Source organism: Pelophylax lessonae (genome assembly GCF_965119305.1).
Source record: "Pelophylax lessonae genome assembly, chromosome: 3".
NCBI lineage: Eukaryota > Metazoa > Chordata > Amphibia > Anura > Ranidae > Pelophylax > Pelophylax lessonae.
Genome location: NC_138770.1, coordinates 604,904,552 through 604,929,130, shown reverse-complemented (window position 1 = coordinate 604,929,130; position 24,579 = coordinate 604,904,552). Strand labels below are relative to the sequence as shown.

General features: G+C 43.4%; 1 protein-coding gene across 1 annotated transcript in view; it reads right to left on the bottom strand.

The window, feature by feature from the left end:
* The window catches only part of TMEM63A (transmembrane protein 63A), a 129,301-nt gene that overhangs the window by 73,774 nt on the left and 30,948 nt on the right, over positions 1–24,579 (bottom strand). The window contains exons 2-4 of the mRNA XM_082252075.1: positions 19,785–19,992; positions 13,833–13,912; positions 7,965–8,013 (exon numbers count right to left, since the gene is read on the bottom strand). Of these exons, the coding sequence (XP_082108201.1) occupies positions 7,965–8,013; positions 13,833–13,912; positions 19,785–19,976 (321 nt within the window). The 5' untranslated portion in view covers positions 19,977–19,992. The remainder of the gene's footprint in view (positions 1–7,964; positions 8,014–13,832; positions 13,913–19,784; positions 19,993–24,579) is intronic.

The window sequence follows — 24,579 nt, the reverse complement described above, 5'->3', positions numbered from 1 at the left end:
TTTCGTTGTGTTTGTGAACCGTTAAAAACGCTTCAGTAATGCTTGATAAATGCCCATGGAAGCATTGCTTTTCTAGTAGGAAGTGATGTAGAAGAAATTATCTAATTTGATATTTTGATTTAGGATATATTACAATAATTATAAAAAATTAAGAACAGCAGCCAAGTAATCATATGCACTATTAATCTCCTGCTCCCAAAAGGACAGTTTGTCCAAGTTTAAGGATAATGCCTGCTTGGTCACTTGTTGCCAGATCTTTTATTTTTTGCATGTGTCACAATGGTTTAAATACTTGGGTCATATAATTTGTGGTACTGTTCCACCTCTTCTAGAAGTACTGTTAAATTAAAATCAGCCTTTATGACACTTGCTAACACTGTCCCTTCCATGTACCAACACTTGCTGATGAGGTCTTTTGCTGACATAAAAAGCTTTACCACTGACAATAATGCTCAGCGCCTCTTCCTGTCTGGCAGTGTCAGTATTGCTGGTTTAATGCTTTTGTCTGCACACATAAGCAAACCGTGTTAGCACACAGCTGCTCTGTACAAGCAGGAAGTGACTGGAGCTGCTCTTTCCTAGTTCTTTATTATTTCTCAGTGCATTCTGGGACACAGGAAGTTCCACTGCCTCTCCTCCAATGCCCAGCTAACACCTTATAAATGCTTCACCAACACACCATAAATGTTCTAAGTGTGTTTTTGAAGCATCACCGATGAAATCAATGGAAGCGGTTACCAAGCATAGATGCCTCATGAAAGTGGGATGCTGCTTTACCTCTTCACACCCACGCTTAAGCCGAAAGATGGCTACAGCGTGGGCTCACATTGCCAGGAGGGCATCTATGGATGTCCTCCCCTGATCGTGCTTCCCATGTGCCCCTGTGGTACGCATAGGCAGGGATCTGTAATCACTGTGTCCTTTGGACACAGCTGATCACAGATCAAGGTAAAGAGCCAATCACAGCGTAAACAGTATTTGCTGGTTATCAGCAGCCCTCTCTTCACGCGTTGTCAGCGTGAGGCGAGGGCGGTCGATAACCAGAAAATCCACACAGGGGATATCTACACTGATAATCAGGGCACTGATCATCAGTGCAGCCAATCAGTGCTGCCTCATCAGTGAAGGAGAAAAGTTACTTATTTAGAACATTTTATAACAGAAACTAAGTTTAGTTTCAAAATTTTTGGTCCTTTTTCATTTGTTTAGCAAAAATAAAAAACCCAGTTGGTGATTAAATACCACCAAAAAAAAAGCTCTATCAAAAAAATAATAAAACTGTTGTTTGAGTACAGTGTTGCATTTGTCATTTAAAGTGCAGTACTGTGTGCTACCATTGTAATATTCATGGCATGCGTTGATGGAGAAATGCTGAATAAATGCCACATAAACACATAGTATTGACATGTATGAAAAAACTCTGATGTGGGACAGCTGCAGCATTGAGGCGAGTATGAATGTTTTCTTTTTTTTTTTCTTTATACCCCAAACTTCTCCTTTAGAAAACATCTTAAAGACCAATAAAAGAAGACTCCACTCCAACCCCTTCTTTATTATATAAAGAGAGGCTAGCTGACCTCCTTCCAAAAACGCCAGCTGCCTATCCATTATGTTGAATCACTGCCTTCAATTTTTTTTTTGAGTGAAAGACCCCAAAGGAACTGTGAAAAAAAGACCCAAAAAGACCCAGAACTAAGTATGCACATGAGAAAAGTCAGAGAAAAGACTGTAATAGGCTCGTCCTCATTAGGCCTCTTGCACAGGATACTCCTGTTTTGCGCAAATGCGCGGAAAAGTATTCTCATGTTCTTGTTTTGTGCATTGTGTAAATGGCCATTTGCGCACATTTGCACGCATGAGGTGTAAATTACTGCCCAAAAATTCAGATTTTTCTATTTTGTTTTTACTGAAGAATGCACGGCGCTCTTTTACGCGCCTGTGTGCATAGGCACAATGCAATGAATGGGCCGTATTTTAGCTCTGTAAAAAAAAAAAAAAAAAGCTGTACTGAGCTTTTTTAACCACTTTAAGACCAGGCCTATTTTTGACACTTGGTGTTTACAAGAAAACTACATATATATATATATATATATATATATATATTTTTTTTTTTTTTAAATAAAAAATAGGAAAACAGTCAAGTTAGCACAATGTTTTTTATAACGTGAAAGATAATGTTATGCCAAGTAAATAGATACCCAACATGTCATGCTTCAAAATTGGGCACGCTTGCGGAATGGCGACAAACTTTGGTACTTAAAATCCCCATAGGTGGCACTTTCTAAAGGTTACCAGCTTAGAGTTACAGAGGAGGTCTAGGGCTCAAATTATTACGGCGATACCTCACATGTGTGGTTTAAACACCGTTTACATATGTGGGCGGGACTTCCCTATGCGTTCGCTTCTGCGTGCGAGCTAACAAGGACAGGGCGCTTTAATTTTTTTCCCCTATTTATTTGATTTATTATTTTTTCTTTTTACACAGTTTTGAAAAAAAATAAAAATTTGATAATTTTTATTCCTATTACAAGGAATGTAAACATCCCTTGTAATAGAAATAGGTATGACAGGTCCTCTTTATTGTGAGTTCTGGGGTCAAAAAGACCTTAGACCTCACAACTACACTAAAAAAGAAAAAAAAAAAAAAAAAAACGGCCCTTTAAACCGACATTTGACGTCGCTCTGGTCCTCCAAGACCATAGACTTCCTGTCTCAGAGGATCCGGGACCAGATCGTTTCCCCACTGCCGGCAGGTCCGGTAAGCGGGGAAACCGGCCGGGATGCGGCGGGAGGGGGGGCACCTCTTCCACTGCACCGTAAGAGTGATCCGTCTGCGAATCCGCTGCTGGGACAACCCTTACCTGAAAGCCGATCGCCCGTCGTTTTAAAAAAATACCGGGATACCCCGGTATTTAGCATCAAAGGACCGACGTAAAACTGCGGTGGTCGGTCGGTAAGTGGTTAAAGAGGTTGTAAACCCACTGTGTTTACATTTACTTATAGGTAACCCTACATTAAGGCTTACCTATAGGTGCTATAAAAATCTCCTAAACTTGCACCATTTAGGAGATATTTACATTGAATGCAGCCGATGACGTAATCGGCGCATGCGCTCTGAAGGAACAGCCACCCGTGCCGTTCCTTCAGATCCCAGTGCCGTGAACGGTGGCTCCTGAGCGCATGCGTGGGAGTGACGTAATCGCGCCCCCGGCCAATCAGATGGCCGGAGGACGAGATCCAGGAAATAGGAAGGCCTAACATGTCGGCCGTCCTGTCGGCACTGCGGGGGCTTCGTTTTTATGTAAGTACTTCATAATGAGCTAGTATGTGATGCATAATAGCTCATTATGCCTTTGTCTTTACAGTTTTTTTTTTCACATTTTTTTAAGCGGGTTTTCTTCCTCTTTAACCCCTTCCCTACCGCGCCATTATAAAATGACATCGGCAGGAATCCTTTCTCGATCCGGGCGGACGTCATATGACGGCGCCCGGATCTCCCCGCTACTGCGCGCCCCCGGGGGGTGAGGCTCGTCCCCCGGACTGAGCCCAACCCCGATCAAGGTAAGCAGCCAATGAAATTGGCTGTTTACCACGTGATCGGCTGTGTCAATCACAGCCGATCACATGAGCGGCTCCAGCGCAAGCCGCTCGTTCCTTCCTCAATGCGCGCCCCCCCCGGGGGCGCGCAGCGTGGCGATCGGGGACGAGGCTCGTCCCTCGGACAGAGCCCATCCCCGATCTAGGTAAAGAGCCAATGAATTTGGCTCTTTACCACGTGACCGGCTGTGTCCAATCACAGCCGGTCACAAATGTCAACAGAGAACAGGTAACTAGCTGTCACCGTGTTCTCCTCCTCACACACTGATCCTGTGTGAGGAGGAGATTGTGGTAACAGCTAGTTACCAAGTACAGTGCACCCCAAGCACACTGATTGCCCCCCCCCCCCAATAAAGAGCACCTGTCACTAGCCCATCAAAGTACCCGAGTACCTGTCACCAGCCCATCAGGTACTCTGATGACAGGTACACGGGTACTCTGATGGGCTGGTGACAGGTACTCGGGTACTCTGATGACAGGTACTCGGGTACTCTGATGACAGGTACTCGGGTACTCTGATGACAGGTACTCGGGTACTCTGATGACAGGTACTCGGGTACTCTGATGACAGGTACTCGGGTACTCTGATGGGCTGGTGACAGGTACTCGGGTACTCTGATGACAGGTACTCGGGTACTCTGATGACAGGTACTCGGGTACTCTGATGACAGGTACTCGGGTACTCTGATGACAGGTACTCGGGTACTCTGATGACAGGTACTCGGGTACTTTGAGTACCCGTCATCGGAGTACCCGAGTACCTGTCACCTACCCATCAGAGTACCCGAGTACCTTCCACCTGCTCATCAGAGTACCTGACACCTGAAGTACCCGAGTACTTGCCACCTGCTCATCAGTACCCATCACTACTCATCAGTACCCATCAGTACCTATCACCTATCAGTATCAGTACTGATCATCCGTACCCATCAGTACAGTATCAGTATCACCTATCAGGATCAGTACTACTCATCAGTACCTATCACCTGCCTGTCACCTGCCCATAAGAGTACCCGAGTACCTGTCACCTGCCTATTTATTACTCGAGTACTGCCACTTGCTCATCAGTACCAGAGTACCTGTCACCTGCCCAGCAAAGTACCCGAGTACCTGTCACCCTTCATACAGCCACCATGTCTAAGTCCAAAAAGGTTTATATACGTCCTCCGTTTAAACCTAAATACCGGTGTTATGGCAGCAGATAGCTGCCATAACCCTGGTATTTTTTTAAACGGTGGATGGTTGACTTTCCGATAAGGGTGGTCCAAGCGGCAGATTCACCGCGGGATGACCCTTCCGGGGTGGCGGAAGAGGTGACCCCCCCCTCCCGCCGCATTCTGGTCCTTTTCCCCGCTTACCGGACCCGCCGGCAGCGGGGAAAAATATCCGGTCCCGGATCCTCACAGACAGGATGCCCTCACTCGACTCTATGGTCTTGGAGGACCGGAGCTACGGCAAACAACCAGTTTAAAAGGTCCCTTTTTTTTTTTCATTTCATTTAATTTTTTTTTTATTTTTTTTATCTTTTAGGGCTCTATAACACGGGCGGTCCGATCAGATCCGCCTGTCAGTTTTTTAGGCGGATCTGATCGGATCCTCCATGCAGCTCTATGGGGCAGCGGGTGTCAGCGGAGGTGACACCCGCTGCCATCCGCATCCGATCCTGTGCTGAAATCTGGACGGATGGAAACCCTATTTTTCCATCCGTTCAGTAATCGGAGCGGAGCGGATCTGATGAGAGCGGACAAGCGGTCCGCTCTCCTCCGATCCCCCATAGAGGGCAGCGGGTGCTGAGACACCTCCCTCTCCGCTCTGCAAGCGGAGACGGAGCTGTCATCCGCCCGGCTCGGCGGGGATCGCGGATCGATCCCCGCTGAGCAACACGGATCCGCCTGCGGAGGCGGACCGTGTGAAAGAAGCCTTAGTGTACTTGTGAGATCTGAGGACTTTTTGACCCCAGATCTCACAAAAAAGAGGTCCTGTCGTGCCTTTTTCTATTACAAGTAATGTTTACATTTCTTGTAACAGAAATAAAAATGATAAATTTATTTTTTTTTTTAAAAAACAGTGTAAAAATAAAAAATAATAAATAAAATAAATAGTAAAAAAAAAAAAAAATTTAAGCGCCCTGTCCCCGTGAGCTCGCGCCTATGGGGATTTTTAAGTACCAAAGTTTGTCACCATTCTGTGAGCGTGCGCAATTTTGAAGCATGACATGTTGGGCATCTATTTACTCGGCGTAACATTATCTTTCACATTATGGAAAAAATTGGGCTAACTTTACTGGTTTCTTATTTTTTTATTCAAAAAAGTGAATTTTTTCCAAAAAAATTGCGTTTGGAAGACCGCTGCGCAAATTCGGTGTGATAAAAAATATTGCAATAATCTCCATTTTATTCTCTAGGGTCTCTGCTAAAAAAAAATATATAATGTTTTGGGATTCTAAGTAGTTTTCTAGCAAAAACAACTGATTTTAGCTTGTAAACACCAAATGTCAAAAATAGGCCTAGGCAAGTGGCTAGGATGCATGATGATGCTCCTTGGATGTTGGGCCCCTCTATATGGCTAGGCTGTGAAAAAGTCTCACACATGTGGTATTGCCATACTCAGGAGGAGTGGCAGAATGTATTTTGGGGTGTCATTTTTGCTATGTACATGCTATGTGTTAGGAATATCCTATAAATTGACAACTTTGTGTAAAAAAAAAAGTTTTTATTTTTTTCCCACATTTTCCAAAAACTTGTGGAAAAAAATGACATGTTCAAAGGACTCATAATGCCTCATAGAATATACGTTGGAGTGTTTGCTTTCCAAAATGGGGTCATTTTGTGGACTTTTCCATTGTATTGGTGCTCTAGGGCCTTGAAAAGTGTGATAGGTAGTAAGAAAGTTTTATGTGTATTTATGCTCCTAAAACGCCTTATGGTGCTAATTGGACGTGGAGTCTCTTTTTGTGGCCAGGCTGTGTAAAAGTCTCACACATGTGGTATCACCATACTCAGAAGGAGTAGCAGAATGAATTTTGGGGTGTCATTTTTGCTGTGTACATGCTATGTGTTAGAAATAGCTTATAAATTGACAACGTTTTGGGAAAAAAAAAATATATATATTTTTTTTCTTAATTTTCCCAAGAATTGTGGGAAACAATTATAACTTCAAAAAACTCACCATGCCTCTTACTAAATACCTTGGACTGTCTACTTTACAAAAAGGGGTCATTTGGGGGGTATTTGTACTATCCTGACATTTCAGGGCCTCAAGAAAGGAGATAGGCCGTCAGTACATCTGGTGTGATCAATTTTCAGTAATTGGTACCATAGCTTTTAGACTCAATAACTTTCACACAGACTAAATAATATACACTAATTTGGGTTAATTTTACCAGAGATATGTAGAAGTATAAATTTTGGCCCAAATGTATGAAGAAAAAATAATTTTTTGCTAAATTTTATAATAGAAACTAAAAAAAGTGTTTTTTTTTCAAAATTTTTGCTCTTTTTTTGCTTATATCACGAGAAAAAAAAACCCCAGTTGTGATCAAATATCACCAAAAGAAAGCTCTATTTGTGTGAAAAAAATGATAAAAATTTTGTTTGGTTACAGTGTAGCATGACTGAGCAATTGTCATTCAAAGTGTGAGAGTGCTGAAAGCTGAAAATTGGTCTGGGCAGGAAGGGGGTCTAACTGCTCTGTATGGAAGCGGTTAAGCTGCAGTGTGCAAGAGGCCTTACAGTGACACTTTCAGATACTTGTCTAAGGCCCTGTTCACACCTGAGCGTTTTTCAGCTTGTAAGACGCTCAGCTCTGAAGCTACAAAACACCCAACAAGCAAAATCCCATTCATTTCAATGCCCCCTGTTCACATCTGAGCATTCTGTTACCTGAAGCAAAATGCCTGAAGCTTAACAAAGTACATCTTCTTTTTGGCAGATTACATGTGTTTTTGGCCCCATAGACTTAAACCCCTGACTTGAGCAAGAAAATGCTTGAAAAAAGCTCGTAAAACACTCAAAAATAAGCTCTCTACCCCTCCCCCTAGTGCTGTCTTTTGGCTAAGCAAAAATGCCTGAAGCTGGAAAACACTTGAAATACACTTCTGAAACGCTTTAAAAAAGCTTGTAAAAGCTGCAAAAACACTTAAAAAATAAATGCTTGAAAAACGCCAGTAAATCGATATGCTCAGGTGTGAATGGAGCCTAATGTTGATAGCGGTATATTTGACCCAAGTGGACATACGGCTTTTATTTTCAAGTGTTTAAAATGGCTGACAGATTAACTTTAAAAGCGGTGACAGAAGACCTCTGTACATCTAACACAATCCCTGAGGGTTGGAGGTAATTAGAAGAGTAACGTATACACTTACATACCTTGTCTCTTACCAACTCATCAATTGCAGGTGAGATCGCTTCATATGACCTGTTTGCAGAATTTTAAAAAAATGTTTAGTTTGTGACGTTTCCGTAATATCATCACCCAATATTTAAAGTGACTGAAAACTCTTTTTTTAATAAATAACAAACATGTTATACTTACTTGTTCCGTGCAATGGCACAGGGCAACTCTGATCCTCCTCTTCTGGGGTCCTCCGCCAGCACCCCTGGCTCCTCCCCCCCCACTGAGTGTCCCCAAAGCAAGCTGCTTCCTATGGGGACACTCATGCGGGCTCGCTCCTGAGTCAGCTCTTTGTGGCCATACACACAGAGGATGGCTTGGCCCTGCCCCCGTTGCTGTCTTTGAGCCAATAGGGAAGGAGAGTGCCAAGGCTCTCATGCACATTGCTGGATCAAGATCAGGCTCAGGTACAGTCAGGCCCATAAATATTGGGACATCGACACAATTCTAATCTTTTTGGCTCTATACACCACCACAATGGATTTGAAATGAAACAAACAAGATGTGCTTTAACTGCAGACTTCCAGCTTTAATTTGAGGGTATTTACATCCAAATCAGGTGAAAGGTGTAGGAATTACAACAGTTTGTATATGTGCCTCCCACTTTTTAAGGGACCAAAAGTAATGGGACAATTGGCTGCTCAGCTGTTCCATGGTCAGGTGTGTGTTATTCCCTCATTATCCCATTTACAAGGAGCAGATAAAAGGTCCAGAGTTAATTTCAAGTGTGCTATTTGCATTTGGAATCTGTTCCTGTCAACTCTCAATATGAGATCCAAAGAGCTGTCACTATCAGTAAAGCAAGCCATCATTGGGCTGAAAAAACAAAACAAACCCATCAGAGAGATAGCAAAAACATTAGGTGTGGCCAAATCAACTGTTTGGAACATCCTTGAGAAGAAAGAACGCACCGGTGAGCTGAGCAACACCAAAAGACCCAGAAGACCACGGAAAACAACTGTGGTGGATGACCGAAGAATTCTTTCCCTGGTGAAGAAAACACCCTTCACAACAGTTGGCCAGATCAAGAACACTCTCCAGGAGGTAGGTGTATGTGTGTCAAAGTCAACAATCAAGAGAAGACTTCACCAGAGTGAATACAGAGGGTTCACCACAAGATGTAAACCGTTGGTGAGCCTCAAAAACAGGAAGGCCAGATTAGAGTTTGCCAAACAACATCTAAAAAAGCCTTCACAGTTCTGGAACAACATCCTATGGACAGATGAGACCAAGATCAACTTGTCCCAGAGTGATGGGAAGAGAAGAGTATGGAGAAGGAAAGGAACTGCTCATGATCTAAAGCATACCACCTCATCAGTGAAGCATTGTGGTGGTAGTGTCATGGCGTGGGCATGTATGGCTGCCAATGGAACTGGTTCTCTTGTATTTATTGATGATGTGACTGCTGACCAAAGCAGCAGGATGAATTCTGAAGTGTTTCGGGCAATATTATCTGCTCATATTCAGCCAAATGCTTCAGAACTCATTGGACGGTGCTTCACAGTGCAGATGGACAATGACCCGAAGCATACTGCGAAAGCAGCCAAAGAGTTTTTTAAGGGTAAAAAGTATAATGTTATGCAATGGCCAAGTCAATCACCTGACCTGAATCCGATTGAGCATGCATTTCACTTGCTGAAGACAAAACTGAAGGAAAAATGCCCCAAGAACAAGCAGGAACTGAAGACAGTTGCAGTAGAGGCCTGGCAGAGCATCACCAGGGATGAAACCCAGCGTCTGGTGATGTCTATGCGTTCCAGACTTCAGGCTGTAATTGACTGCAAAGGATTTGCAACCAAGTATTAAAAAGTGAAAGTTTGATTTATGATTGTTAATCTGTCCCATTACTTTTGGTCCCTTAAAAAGTGGGAGGTACATATACAAACTGTTGTAATTCCTACACCGTTCACTTGATTTGGATTTAAATACCCTCAAATTAAAGCTGAAAGTCTGCAGTTAAAGCATATCTTGTTTGTTTCATTTAAAATCCATTGTGGTGGTGTATAGAGCCAAAAAGATTAGAATTGTGTCGATGTCCTAATATTTATGGACCTGACTGTAAGTATAAATAGTTTTTTTCCCCCTTAATGCAGAGAATGTGTTAAGGTAAAGAAAAAAAAAAAACCTTCAGCCTTTAGAACCATTTTAAACTGGTTGGATTTTTTTTTTGTTGTTGTGTGTGCAAAGTGTATCCAATGCCAAAACATTTTTTTTTTTTTTTTTTTTTTAAAGGAGTGGAGGAGGTTTCTACCTCTGTCACAAGAGTTTCCTTTCACTTCCTGTTTCTTGGACACAACAGGAAGTAAGATGAGATCTCTGCAAAGATAGGGAAATCCTCTCAGTCACAGTAACAAATGTTCCCATTGCAAAAAGTCCCCCTATTCCCGATCTGATGGCGACTCACAAATTGGGATTCTTTACTTTCTGTCCCAGTGATAATGGACAGACAGCAAGGCTCTATTTATCATAATGGTTTTCATGGCTCAGTGCCTAGGGCAGCAGAGTTAGAATGGGCAGCGCTAAGCCTTTGAACTATTTGTTGTAACTTTGTTTTTCCATTTTATTTCCCTCTTTTGGCCACCTTGGGGCATTTGTAGATGTATTCAGCAAGAGAATTGTAAGGGAAAGGAGGTGCAGGAGGTATCAAGAGAAGAAGACTCGCTACCATTAGCAAAGCATGAAACCACCTCTCTTTTCTTCCCTTTGGAGCTCTGCACAGATATCAGATAGCTTTACATATCTAAGCAGACCACATGCTGCCCCAAAAGCCCATTCCAGCGGTGTTTTTGTTGGGTTAATATGTGCCCACAGGCCCCACACATTCCCCTGGCATTGGTTAACAATTAGTGTAACAGTTCATGTAAAAGTATTACTTGCTGGTTGTCAGCTGAAAAATCAGAATCAAGCAGTAGTTGTGGCCTTTCCTTTAACACATTCCATGCTTCTTGTTTCACAACCCAAACCCTATTTTACTCATATTTAATTCTAGCAGTGCTAGTTTCGTATATTCTATGTTATTGTTGCATTACCCACTTTTGCAATTGTGACACCAATCCTAACTAATCACGACACGTGATCACACATCACATGATTTCCCCTCTGTTCCCATAGCTCATTACAGGAAATGTGCAGCGGCTTTGCATATACTTTTTTCTTTTTACAGCAAAAAATAAAAAATAAAAAATTGTAATTTATTTATTTATGTATCCTAATGGAGCAGTGACTCCACCCACCTCCTGCATTAGAAGGATGTCATTTCACCCTGGAACCAAGCACCTGAATAGAAATAAATTCCTAGTACGTTTACCTCTTTAGAAAAAACATGGTGCTCTGGAAATTATTTGTCATATCTAGTGAAAACGTATACAATATATATATATATGTATATATATATATATATATATATATATATACACACACACACACACACACACACACACATATATATATATATACATATACAAGTATGTATACACACACAAAAAAACACACACCGATTAGCCATAACATTAGTAAAAGGGGATATCTCGTTACAATGGCATCTGAAAATTAGTGGGATAGATGAGGGAGCAAGTGAACATGTTATCCCTGAAGCTGTTGTGAAAAAAGCAGAAAAAAATGAGGGTCGCAGTTTGTTGTGTATGGGGTTGTAAAGTCCATGGTGACCCATGTCCACAGCCAAAAGCATCTACAATGGTCTCATGAAAATCAGAACTGGACTACACAGCAATGGAAGAAAGTGGTCTGGTCTGATGAATCATGTTTTCTTTTAAATCATGTGGATGGGCAGATGATGGTGTGTCACTTACCTGGGGAAGAGATGGCATCAGGATGCGATATAAGAAGCCGGCAGAGGCATTGCTTTGGGCAATGTTCTGCTGGGAAACCTTGGGTCCTGCCATTCGTGTGGATGTTATTTTGGTGTCCATGCCTCAATGGGTCAGGGCTGTTTTAGCAAAAGGGGGCCATAATATTAGGTGGGTGGTCATATTGTTATGGCTAATCGGTGTGTGTGTGTATATATATATATATATATATATATATATATATATATACATACACACATATATACATACAAACACATCTATATATATATATATATATATATATATATATATATATAGATAGATAGATGTGTGTGTGTGTGTGTAGCACCCTACAGGTAGGTGCTAGGTAAATGCATAGAGGGCCTTGTCTGCCTAACAGCAGGGCCCTGATTGTTTTTTGGTTAGGGTGTCATGGCTTTCAGGTGTGTTTGCTGAGAGGGCAGTCTCCCCACTGTCTCTGTGAGAGGCTTCTCATAGGGCAGTGGAGGAAACCCAATCAGGGACACATTCAGGCTTGTAACTACCGCAGAAGGCAGATTTTGCTGCAAAGGATTCTGGGAGTGGGTATAAGTCTGAGGGGAGTGCGTGACTGAGCGTCTTTGGCGGGAGCAGAGTCCCAGGAGGGAGAGAATGGCTGTCTCTCCTCCTGTTAGAGGAAGTGAATGTCTCGGGGTTCTGCCTGAGAATCCAGAGGATGCTGAGTTGAGCTGCGTGGATCCGGTGTGCCGAGAACCAGCGGAGAGAAAGAGGGGTCCAGTCCCAGGAAAGCCTACACAGGTTGTGAGTACTGAGGATTGCCCCAGGGGGTCTGCCTAGTGTCAGTGGGGACCACTCCAGAGAAGGTTCTAGGATCCAAGTGTCAGCTAGCTGTAAAGGAGGTACCTAGGTTGAGAACCCTGAAGTGACAGAGGGGGTACCTAGTCTGGGGACCCTGAAGTGTGAAAGGGGGCACCTGCAGTTCGGGCCCTGAAGAGTCAGTGCACAGTGTGTAGGGCATCGGTTAAGAGTTGCAGCCATACAGGGATTCACAACAAGCTACCTCAAGCCAGTGCAAGGCAGGAGGGGGTAGTAAGTGACTATTGAGTGCAAGTATTGTCAGAAGTTCAATATTCTACGGTCCTGGATCTTCTGGACTTAAGTCGGAGTTCCAGCACAGCTTTCAGCGATACAGTGTGTTCAAAGCACCAGTGAGCGTTGGCTAGCGTCGGCTGGCGTCAAGACATCGCTAAAGTGCATTTTTGCTATAAAAGTCCCAGAATTGTACATAGTCGAGCCAAAGGAGTATCCCACTCATTCCCTTCTCCCATCCCCTAAAAATACAATAAAATAACCAAACAAAGATGCCGGGGTTGTCAATTTCTCAGTTCTCACACTCAGGGTCGCAGCTCACATGGGCTGGATAGGTAACCGGTAACAATGGCAGACCCACATCAGGCACAATGCCTGGAAAACCTGCTACATACATATATCTATATATACATACATACTAATATACATACACACACACACACATAGAACTAAAGGTAAAACTTTTTCCCCATTTTGGCTAGGGTTATAACCCCGGTCATTTTTGGTTTTTGCCATCTGTGTCCTATTGGGAGGATTTCCCTTCACTTTCCTGTCCCATAACCAAAACAGAAGTGAGAGAAAACCCCTTCAATACTAGAGAATCTCTTGTTGTCACCAGGGTCACCAGTACTAGTGTCCCCATTGGAAGATTTCCCCTCAATTTGTCCTGTTTACCATAATCACCAAAAGTGGTAGGCCCCAGATCATTAATAACTGAGCAGGGGGCATACCACTTTTGGCGATTATGGTAAACAGGACAAGTATAGAGGGGGAATCTCCCTAACAGGGGCACAGACATCGATAAAAACAGGACAGGTATTCTAATCCTTCTCCACTCCACCAAAAAAAAAAAAAAAAAATTGTTTGCCTTTAGTTATCCTTAAAAAAAAAAATGGAAAATAAAATTGACTCCAAAGCATAATGCTCAAAGAGTAAAATCTGACGTACCTGTCTGCATCATACACAAGGGCAACCCGGCCATAGTCCCAGAACTTCTTACGGATAAAAGAGAAGAGCAACAGTAACAGCTGAAACACAGAAATATACAGGAATTTACTACTTTTTATGTTAAACATTCTAAAGTCTGCTCACACCAGAAATGACCAAATTGTGCCCAACCATCCGATCTACAAATATCATTACACTCCCTGGTGTGACCATAAAGTGTATTTTACCTTTTTCAGTCAAATTTGAGAAAACTCCAATATAGATTTGATATGTGTTCTCATTCAACAAATACAGTATACATATTTCTTAATTTCTAGGTTTTTGGAGCAGGTCTTTGGCTGACTTGCAAGCTACTCTGAACAATCAGAATGGAGAGGAACCTCCATCTGTCCTCCATGACAAAGAGGGACAAACTAAAGGCCCGTACACAATTGACGAAAATCGGACGAAATATCCTCCGATTTTTCTCTCTCTTGCTCAGCTTTCATAACCGTTTTTTTTTTTTTTTTACAAACAAGGTTGCTCAGATGGGAAATAACAGTGCGCTAACAGCGCTCAGGTAAGCATGGTGGGAAAACAGTGCAAACATACAGTATCAAATATACAGACCAAAAGAAACCAGGAGAGAACCGGCAGACAATTGAACAAAAGTATATCAAAGGGGAAGTGAAATTAAATCGCATCATCCACCCAGGGCTGCCAAATCTTTTCGTATTTGTGGGGACAATTTCTATTAATATAGGTGAGTTTATACATGGGGAGAGCCCCATTCACCAGGGCCACCCACGCCGACAGCGTGGGGGGGGGGGGGAACCCCAGCAGAGAATAATCTCCTTCCTAGCGTAGTACAGCAACAAAGAAATCAGCAGCCGTGAGAACTTAGAGCGTCTAACTGTATCAGGAATACCCAGGAGTGCCAGCTCCGGGGTACACGTGACAGTGAGATTGAGACGATTGTTCATAAGGTCAAACACAGCGTCCCAAAACTCCTCCACCCGTGGGCAAGTCCAGAACATATGCAGATAGGACAGTCAGCCGATCTCGCAGGGTACATTCTGTGCAGTCTCAATGGAGTGAAATAGACTCTGTGCAGAAATTTAGTGTAAATAAGTTTGTCTCTAGAAGCGATAACCGAACCTGACCCATGACCCAGGCAGTCCTCCCACTCCTCTCTATCTAGGGTAGGCAAATCCGCTGCCACAGACGCTCCAGGGCAGGAGAGTCCGCAACAAGCAGGGTGGCGAAAAGGGCAGACAGAGGCTTGGGGAGCTCAGCCTGCGCGATGACATCCTCCAGACGATCAGTCTGCAGGACAGGGGTGGTCGGAAACTGGGCACGAACCGCATGGCGCAGTTGGAGGTAGCGGAAACCTATCCAGCGGGGGAGGGCAAAGGAGCCGCGCAAGTCCGGGAGCGTGCAAAGCGTGGTTCATAACCGTTTTTAGTTGACCGTGCATAATGTTCACAAAATTTCTCGTCCAATTTTTTTTTTTTTTTGGGACATTTGTTCCTAGACTTCCGGGGGGCGTCAGCAACTTTCGATCATGCGTGGTCTTTCGTATCCAATTTTTCGTGGACGTACTGCATACACATTAAACGAAAATTGGTCGTCTGGGGACGGACGATAAAAATTTTGATGTTTGTCCCTCCGTTTTTTTTTCATTGAAAATGTCGGCTTCGGTTGCTGAAAGTTGTGTACACACTAGCCGAAAATCGTACGATTTTACCTCGGACGGGAATTTTCGGCAGATTTTCTACTAGTGTGTACCCCACTTTTGTTTCTCCTCATTAGCATACACTGACAGAAGGCCAGCTTATAGATCTTTAACCCTTTGTTGGAACAGACAATATTCAAATCTAAAATGTGTAAAACTCCTGCGCCACCTAGAAAATCTGGGTAGTAGTGTGAAATATCTGCAACACAGTAATAAATAAATATTGTGATGAAACTAAAACCACTAAAAAACTAACAAAATCCTCAGTGTGAATCTTTCTGATTCTTGTGGCAAAATAAAGCTGTTGAAAAAGCTGCTGGTAATACACCAGATATGTATTCCCACAAATAATGCAAAAAATAATGTGTAGTGTAGCGCTGCCGAAAATTGTATTACTAATGTTAATATAAAGTTTAAATATATTAATATGCAATATTTGAACCACAATAAATGAATATATATAAAACAATCTCCAATAAAGTGCACAGTTACTGTCCATCCAAGTGAAAACATACGGTTTATATAACATTAAAAACATTTTTTTTTTATATAAACTGGATATTTTCATTTGGTGGACATGAATTGTGCACTTTATTGGAGATTGTTTTATTTATATTCATTTATTGTGGTTCAAATATTGCATATCAATATATTTACACTTCCTATTAACATTAATAATATAATTTAGGCAGCAATACATCACACATTATTTAAAGCGGTAGTATCCCGCTTTTTGACACTTTTACCTACAGGTAAGCCTATAATAAGGCTTACCTGTAGGTAAATATCTCCTAAACCATGCCGGTTTAGGAGATATTTACAGTGCATGCAGCCGCTCGCGCGAGCGGCGCATGCGCTCTGAAGGTCCGGGGGGACCTTCAATTAGTTTGCCGGGAGCTTGCCGGAAAATCACTCCCGCGCGCATGCGCAGGAGTGACGTCATCGCGGCTCCGGCCAATCATCGCGCCGGAGCCGTCTCTTCCGGCCAATCACCGCGCCGGAGCCGCCGAACCCGGAAGAGACGGCGAGGGATCATGGCAGCGCCCGCAGCGATGTGCGGGGGTCCGTGTCGGGGCTTCGTTCTAAGGTAAGTTACACATAATGGGCTAGTATGCAATGCATACTAGCTCAATATGCCTTTGTCTTGCAGGTTTTTTTTATTTTTTTTTATTTTTTAGGGTCTACAACCGCTTTAAAGCGAAGTTCCGCTTTAAGCACAACCCCCTCCCCCCCCCCCCCCCGCCCACCACCATATTTGGCACATTTTTTTTTTTTTCTTCAGGGGGGGGGGGGGTTTACCTTGCTTTGACAGGTACCCATTCCCACTTCTGCTCGGATTGCCTAAGTTCTACTCTCCCCCTCCGTGCCGGAAGTCTTCTAGGACACGTCACAGGTCTTAGAAGACTGCCCGGCCATTCAGGAGGCGCAGTGAGCACCCAGCTGTAAAGCTGCACACCTAGGTGCCCACAGTTGAAATGCCGGGGAGAGAAGAGGGAGAGATGTATCAGTTCGGGTGACCACATGGCTGGATCCTGGGACAGGTGAGTGTGTGTTTAGTAAAAATCAGCAGTTACACTTTTTGTAGCTGCTGACTCCTAACAAACATAAAAACGTGTGATAAATACAAGGTAGGTGTAATTCCAATTTGGCTTCAAAAGTGGGAATGCACTTTAACACTAAATACAGCTCTAGTCACATTGGCTACCAGGAGCACTGTTGGTATCTCACTTTAGCAACTGTGCAAAGTCGAATTTTTCAACCTGGTCTGGCAGAGCTGTAATGAGATATGAGGATCAGCAAGGCGCAGACATTGTGGCTCACTACTAAGCACAAAGCAATGTAAATGGAACATATGGATGTCCCCATGAGCACAAATTGTACATTTTAAGTATGGAACTAGATATTTAATACATTAAAGCAGAACTTTACCCAAAAGGGGAAATTCCACTTGTTTGCATCCCCCCCCCTCAACGGCACATTTGGCACTTTTTTGGGGGGGGGGGGGGTTGGGAGTGGGTACCTGGTTTTGACACTGCGGCGACCTGAGCCGCAAGTTCGCCTCCACCCACAAGGCTTCACAGCCAATTTCACTTACATGATGCCCCCCGAAGCCGATTGCAGTATTGGTTTTTGTGTGAAGACATCGCTTGATCTCTGGACAGGTAAGTGTCCTTTTATTAAAAGTCAGCAGCTGCAGTATTTGTGTGCAATAGCGCTGATAGGGCTGTTACTGGCGGCTAACGGAAAGCTCCCGTTCACTGCTTGCGATCAAGAGCTTTCAGATTATGTGACTCCTGTGACAGCCAATCACAGTGGTCATATGACCATAAGCCCCGCCTCCCGACATTCTAAACCCCTTAAAAGGGCCGGCAGGCAGTTAAAGGTCATGTAAACCCCCAGCAATGAACTTCTCCTACCTATTGCCTTTCAGTCTGGTAAATATACTGCTGAAAGTGTTTTATCTGTTCGATAAGAATCTCCATTTTCATGTGATGTCTGCAGTGTCAGAAGTCCTACCCTGGTCACCTGTGTGAACTAACGCACACCCCGCTATGTAATGGAGACGAGGATATGGAGCAGTGTAGTTGTAGCACACTTCCTTTCTTTAGGGGACAATGTGGTTCCTCCATAGATACAGTACAGTGCATGAGCATTGCTACCTGAAGACAGGAAGTGTATTACTGGCAGGATCACCATAAGGGAATAAAACGTAAACCGATAAAACAAATGCAACCACCACATCGAATATCTGATAAACTGAAATGTGTGTTCTTGGCAAGGCAAAGTGAAGGGGTCTCTACAAGTGGCTCCCTTGACCCCCTAATACTCAACATGTCTGCATTCCCTCGCCACCCCTTTCTCCAGTGCAGCCTCCACTGAAATCACTGGTATTGGCATTCAATAACAGCAATGATGTCACTCACTTGTCATAGATAATGAGATGAGCTGTCACATCTACCTCCTGGATGGACACAGTGGGCAGCACAGTGATGAAACAATCATATAAATCCTTATACAGTCACACACAATACCTCCTGCGCTTAGGAAAATGGACATGCTTAAAGCGGTAGTATACTTTGCTTTTTCATTTTTACCTACAGGTAAGACTATAATAAGGCCTATAATAAGGCTTACCTGTAGGTAAAATTAATATCTCCTAAACCTGCACGGTTTAGGAGATATTCACCCTGCACGCTGACACCAGCGGGGCATGCACTCTGAGCTCCTTGCCGGAAAGTGAACTCCCCCGCCGGCATGCGTGGGAGTGATGTCATCGCGTCTCCGGCCACTCACAGCGCCGGAGTCACCGAACCCGGAAGAGACGCAGAGGGAACATGTCAGCTCCCCCCCTGCAGTGTCCGGGCGACTGTGTTGGGGCTTCATTCTAAGGGAAGGGTTTCATAATGTGCTAGTATGCAATGCATACTAGCACATTATGCCATTGTCCTGCAGGGTTTGTTTTTTTGGTTTTTTTTGGGGATACAACCGCATTTAAATCTTCATTACTTTGGAAACGGGTACCATGGTCTTGCTGCCCTCAAAGACTTGGGGAAGGCTAACACTGAAACTATACAAAACACACAGAGGGCGCACCGACCTAGTGCATTATCCCGAGACAAATAGTTTATTGTATAAAAACACGGTAAGTATTCTGCTCACAAAACTAACAGTAAAGAGTGCATCACAGATCTCAGTAAGTTGCATCCAATGCATCAACACGTATACTGTAGATATAGCAGCCACTGAAGACCCCGTGATCTGACGCGTTTCGATTAATTCTTCTTCTTCAGGGCCACCTGACCTGTGATCTGTGATGCGCTCTTTACTGTTACTTTTGTGAGCAGAATACTTACTGTGTTTTTATACAATTAACTATTTGTCTCGGGATAATGCACTAGGTCGGTGCGACCTCTGTGCGTTTTGTATAGTTACATAAATCCTCAGGTCTGTGCAGCTCTTGGCTGTGTTCACAAATGTTTGACACAGATCAGCCTCAGCTGCACCCTTTCGATTTCTGACTTGCTACAAAGTTACAATACTGCAGTCTGATCACCGGAAGGGAGGAAACGGGGGAAATGCTGCTTCCTTCCTGCAGCAAAGTGATAACATCTAATCCTAGGGAAACAATCACAATACTAACGTTCAAGGAGGAATTTTTATTAATAAAGTGCTTTTAAAAAAAAAAAATACCTGCAAACTTTATTTATACAAACTTGTAATTAGTGAAAGGTACCTACCGCAAAGCAGGCCACATCTAACACCAAAACTGTAGGGATTCCACCAAAAGTAACTCCTTGCAGCACAGTGCTGTCCGTGTGCCCACTGTAACAATACGGCTGGGTTTGGTTGGAAAAGTTTCCCAAACGAAGCTCACTCCACGCGGAAAAGGAGGAGGAGATGTAACCCGAAGAAGAATAAAATAATCGCATGGTCCTCGGGAGGGATCTGGAGGAGAGGAAGGAAGTCAGCAACAAGCAATAACCGTATGAAAGGAACAATTCTTCTATACAAGGAGGAGGACTTCATCTCTATTCATCTCAGTCTCTATCTGGTTTCCTAGTTCTCTTCCTAAAGGGCTAAATTAGCAGTCTGGTGCTTTAAATTAACGATCAAAAGCAATGTAATTATATACGTTCGGTGCATGACTATGGCCTGATGACAAACATTATGTTCCAGATTTATTAACGGCATTTCAGCAACGATCTTCTCATAAGATAACATCTGCAATTCTGCATTTAACCACTTCTGGACCGGAAGGATTTGCCCCCTTAATGACCAGGCCATTTTTTGCGATTCGGCACTGTGTTATTTTAACAGAAAATTGCGCGGTCATGCTACGTTGTACCCAAATACAATTGATGTCCTTTTTTTCCCCCACAAATAGAGCTTTCTTTTGGTGGTATTTGATCCCCTCTGCAGTTTTTAGATTTTGTGCTATAAACAAAAAAAGAGCGACAATTTTGGAAAAAACTCAATTTTTTTTAACTTTCTGCTATAAAACATTCCCAATAAAAAAAATTTAAAAATTAAATTTTTTTTATCAGCTTAGGCCAATTTGTATTCTGCTCCTTTTTTATTGGTAAGAAAAAAAAAATCCCAAAAAGCGTATTTCAATTGGTTTGCTCAAAAGCTATAGCATTTACGAACTACGGGATAGATTTTTGGATTAGTAATGGCGGCGATTTTTAGCGGGACTGCGACACTGCGGCGAACAGATCGGACCCCTAACTGACATTTTTGACACTTTTTGGAGACCAGTGACACAAATACAGCAATCAGTGCTAAATAATATGCACTGTTACTGTATAAATGACACTGGCAGGGAAGGGGTTAATACTGGGGTTGATCAAAGGGGTTAATGTATGCCTGTATGCTTACTGACTGGGGGGGGGGTTCTGTGACAGGCACAGAGAGATCGCAGTTTCAGCTTAGCTGAAACTGCTGTCCTGTCCCTGCCTGTCTGAGAGAAGATCCGCCTGCTTTGTTTACATAAGCAGGCGGGTCTTCTATCGGTTTCCCGGATGATCGCGGGAGGGCTGCGGCAATCGCCACTGCTCCTCCCATGGCCCGCCTCCCGCTGTGTCTAAACACAGGGGGAGCGAGGCTCTGGCGGTGCACAGGCGCCGCCGTAACCACATGCACTCCAGTCACGTAGTACTATGTGACTGGACGCAGCCGAGCAGCCCTGCCACAGTAAAAAGGCGGCGGGCGGTCAGCAAGTGTTTGTAAATCTCTGACATGAAATATAAACAAATCATTTCTCTCTAAAATGTGGACTTGTCTCAGCTAAGAGCACTTCGCCTTTACACCAGAAGCGGTGCCAATTCACTGCGAATTCAGCACCTCATCTAAATCGCAACCCATTCATGCGAACCAATTTCAGGGTGTATGTTATGTCAGTGTTTCTCAAACTTTTTTTCAGTCAAGGCACCCTTTAAATTATGGAGAGTCTCCAGGCTCCCCATTCTAAAATGTAAAAAAATATTCTAATAGCTTCACATAATGCAGCAACATCCACACACAAAACACCAAATGTTAGAGGCGATTTATTCTTCCAAAGCAAATACACTTTTGCACATTGGTACTGACTACTATTCCAATGTTTCTCTTTTCCCTCAATTTCTCTCCATCAGTCGGCTAATGTCACCCCAGTGCTGAGAGGGTTCATTATGAAAACCTGTGGCTTTGTGTAATAGAAGGCAGACTTGACCCACCTGCTGGCTTGTATACAGTTTTTGATCAAATTTTAAGCATTTTGCCAAGGCACCCCTGAAGAAACCACAGGGCACCCTGGTTGAAAAAGGCTGTGTTAAGTTACCAGCATCCCACAATCGCTTTGCAAAACGCAGCGTGATTTGCAGAATCAGAATGCCCATGCGATCCGATTCTGGTGTAGACAAAAAAAAAGGATCCTGCACCAGTTTGGAGCGAATGCGGTGAGATTTGAGCCATACAAATCCCTGCCTCAAATCGCATCCCAGAGACAACGCATGTAATTTACACAAGAATGAGCGAATCCTGTGCAAATTACATGTTGTGTTTCGCATTGCAGCAGTGTGAACTCAGGCTAGGTGCCATTTCTCTCTGTTGTCTCCTTCCTCTGCATGAGTCACTTCTGACACATTTTTCTGACACCAAAAGGTAAAAAAAAGGTGACAGGGGAGGGAGCTCCAGAACACAGCCTGTGATTGACAGCCTCAGCTCTGTTCCTGTGTGCTGGGGGGGGGGGGTGCCCCCTCCAATCAGCTCTTCTCACTGAGTGTAACTTCAGATCCCTGCCCCCTGCTTTCTGAAAGTGGTTTAAATTCTGCATTTTGAACAGATGTAGAGAAGAGAGGCCACAGATGAACAGGTACAACTTATGTAGGAGGATTTGTTTCTTCTCTGAATCACCTGAGGCCAGTCACTTCACTGGTTATATGGAAGGGTTTACAACCACTTTAACATATTTTCTGCATGTTTTTAGAATGCCTCTCTTGTGTAGACATCCAAAACCCATGAGACTACAGCTGGACGCTGTCACTTTGGAGGTGATGTCAGCTGACTCGGAGCGGTCACTCATTGACACGCTATAGCAGGAGTCTCCAAACTTTCTACACAAAGGACCAGTTTATTGTTCCTCAAACTATAGGAGGGCCAGTGTTCTATCAGATTGCCGCTACCCGTCAGATCGTGCAACGGAAGTGACGTTCCGACCAAAAAAATACTCACTGCGCATGCGCTATAACATGCGTTCCACGGCGTTAGGAGTTCAAAATACTTCATGATCTGACGGGTAGCGATAATCTGATAGAACACCCAATCGGACATTTTACTACACCCAGCTACGTCTTGAATTAATGAGTAATAAAAGCAATAAGGGGAGCGTATAGAAATAAATATAGTATATTGATACCCGTGATGCTGTTTGGATGTGTAGTTTTAAAAAGTGTAAAAGTTCAGCTCTGAGCAGTGCAGGGTGTACCAACATGGCCTCCGCCACCTTCTTACTGCTGGCGTCCAGCTTCTTACAAAATGTAACATTCAAAACAGCGTCACAGATGTCAAAATACTATATTTATATATGCTAACTTCTTTATTGTTAAAATTACTCAGAAATGTAAGACGTAGCTGGGTGTAGTAAGATGTCCACATGGGTGTCCTATCAGATTACCGCTACCCGTCAGATCATGAAGTGTTTGGAAGGCATAGCGCAGTGGAACACATGTTGGCATGCATAGGGCATGCGCAGATAGTATTTTATTGGTCGGAAACGTCACGTTCGTTACATGATTTGACGGGTAGCGGTAATCTGATAGAACACCGGACTGTGGCTAGTGGAAGTAGAAAATGCCTGGTCGCTTGCTGATCAGTGAAAGTAAAAAATAAATAAATACAGTGTCCGTGGCCAATAGGAGGAGCAGAAATACCTCATCATTGGTGTCAGTGGGAGCAATTGTACCCCATCATTGGTATCAGTGGGAGCAATTGTACCCCATCATTGGTGTCAGTGGGAGCAATTGTACCCCATCATTGGTGTCAGTGGGAGAAATAGTGCCCCATCGTTGGTGTCAGTGGGAGCAATTTCCCCCCATTGTTGGTGTCAGTGGGAGAAATCATGCCCCATCCTTGGCGTCAGTGGGAGAAATTGTGCCCCATCGTTGGCATCAGTGGGAGAAATTGTGCCCCATCATTGGCATCAGCGGGAGCAATTGTGCCCCATCATTGGCGTCAGCGGGAGCAATTGTGCCCAATCATTGGTGTCAGTGGGAGCAATTGTGCCCCATTCTTTGTATTAGTCGAAGAAAAATTGTTCAAAAATGTATCAGTGAAAGAAGTATGCCCCATTGTTGGTGTCAGTAGAAGGAAAAGGGCCACAATTCGGAGACCACTGCTCACTCTACAACATTCCCCTTCACTCCTCTTACACAAAAAAGTTATACAAGCAGGCGAGGAGAGGAGCAGAGGAGCTGGGCCAGCACAGAGAGTATATAAAGAAGAGGAGAGGGTTATGACTTGCAAGGAGGGAAGGGGTTGTGCTAGGGAATGGACTCTCCTAGGGTAGTCAATGTTCTTGCAAGTAAATGAACAAAAAGAAAATGAAGGAAAGGGGAAATCACAAGTAAGCATTTAAAATATTTGATTTTCTGGGCTTTTACCAACATGATTTTTTTGCAATTGTGAGAAAAATGTCTGTAAAAACATATTGCTTTTATTTTCTTTTATTCAAGATAAGATAAAAATCCACCCAGACCACATTTTTCCAAGAGTAAGATATGTTTTGACAAACCATTTGCGATATGAAGAAACTCTGTTGATGTGCTCTGGTATATATATATATGTTAAATAAATCGTTTAAAGTTTGAGGGCATCTGCACTGGAACTTTGTAATCTAACTAATCACGCAGAATTACGGTTTAAAACATTTCTAAAGGCAACCTTTTTTTTTTATTAAAATAACATCCATGTTATACTCGCCTGCTCTGTGCAATGGTATTGCACAAAGCAGCCCTGAACCTTCTCTTTTGGGCTCCCTCGCTGGTGGTCAGGATG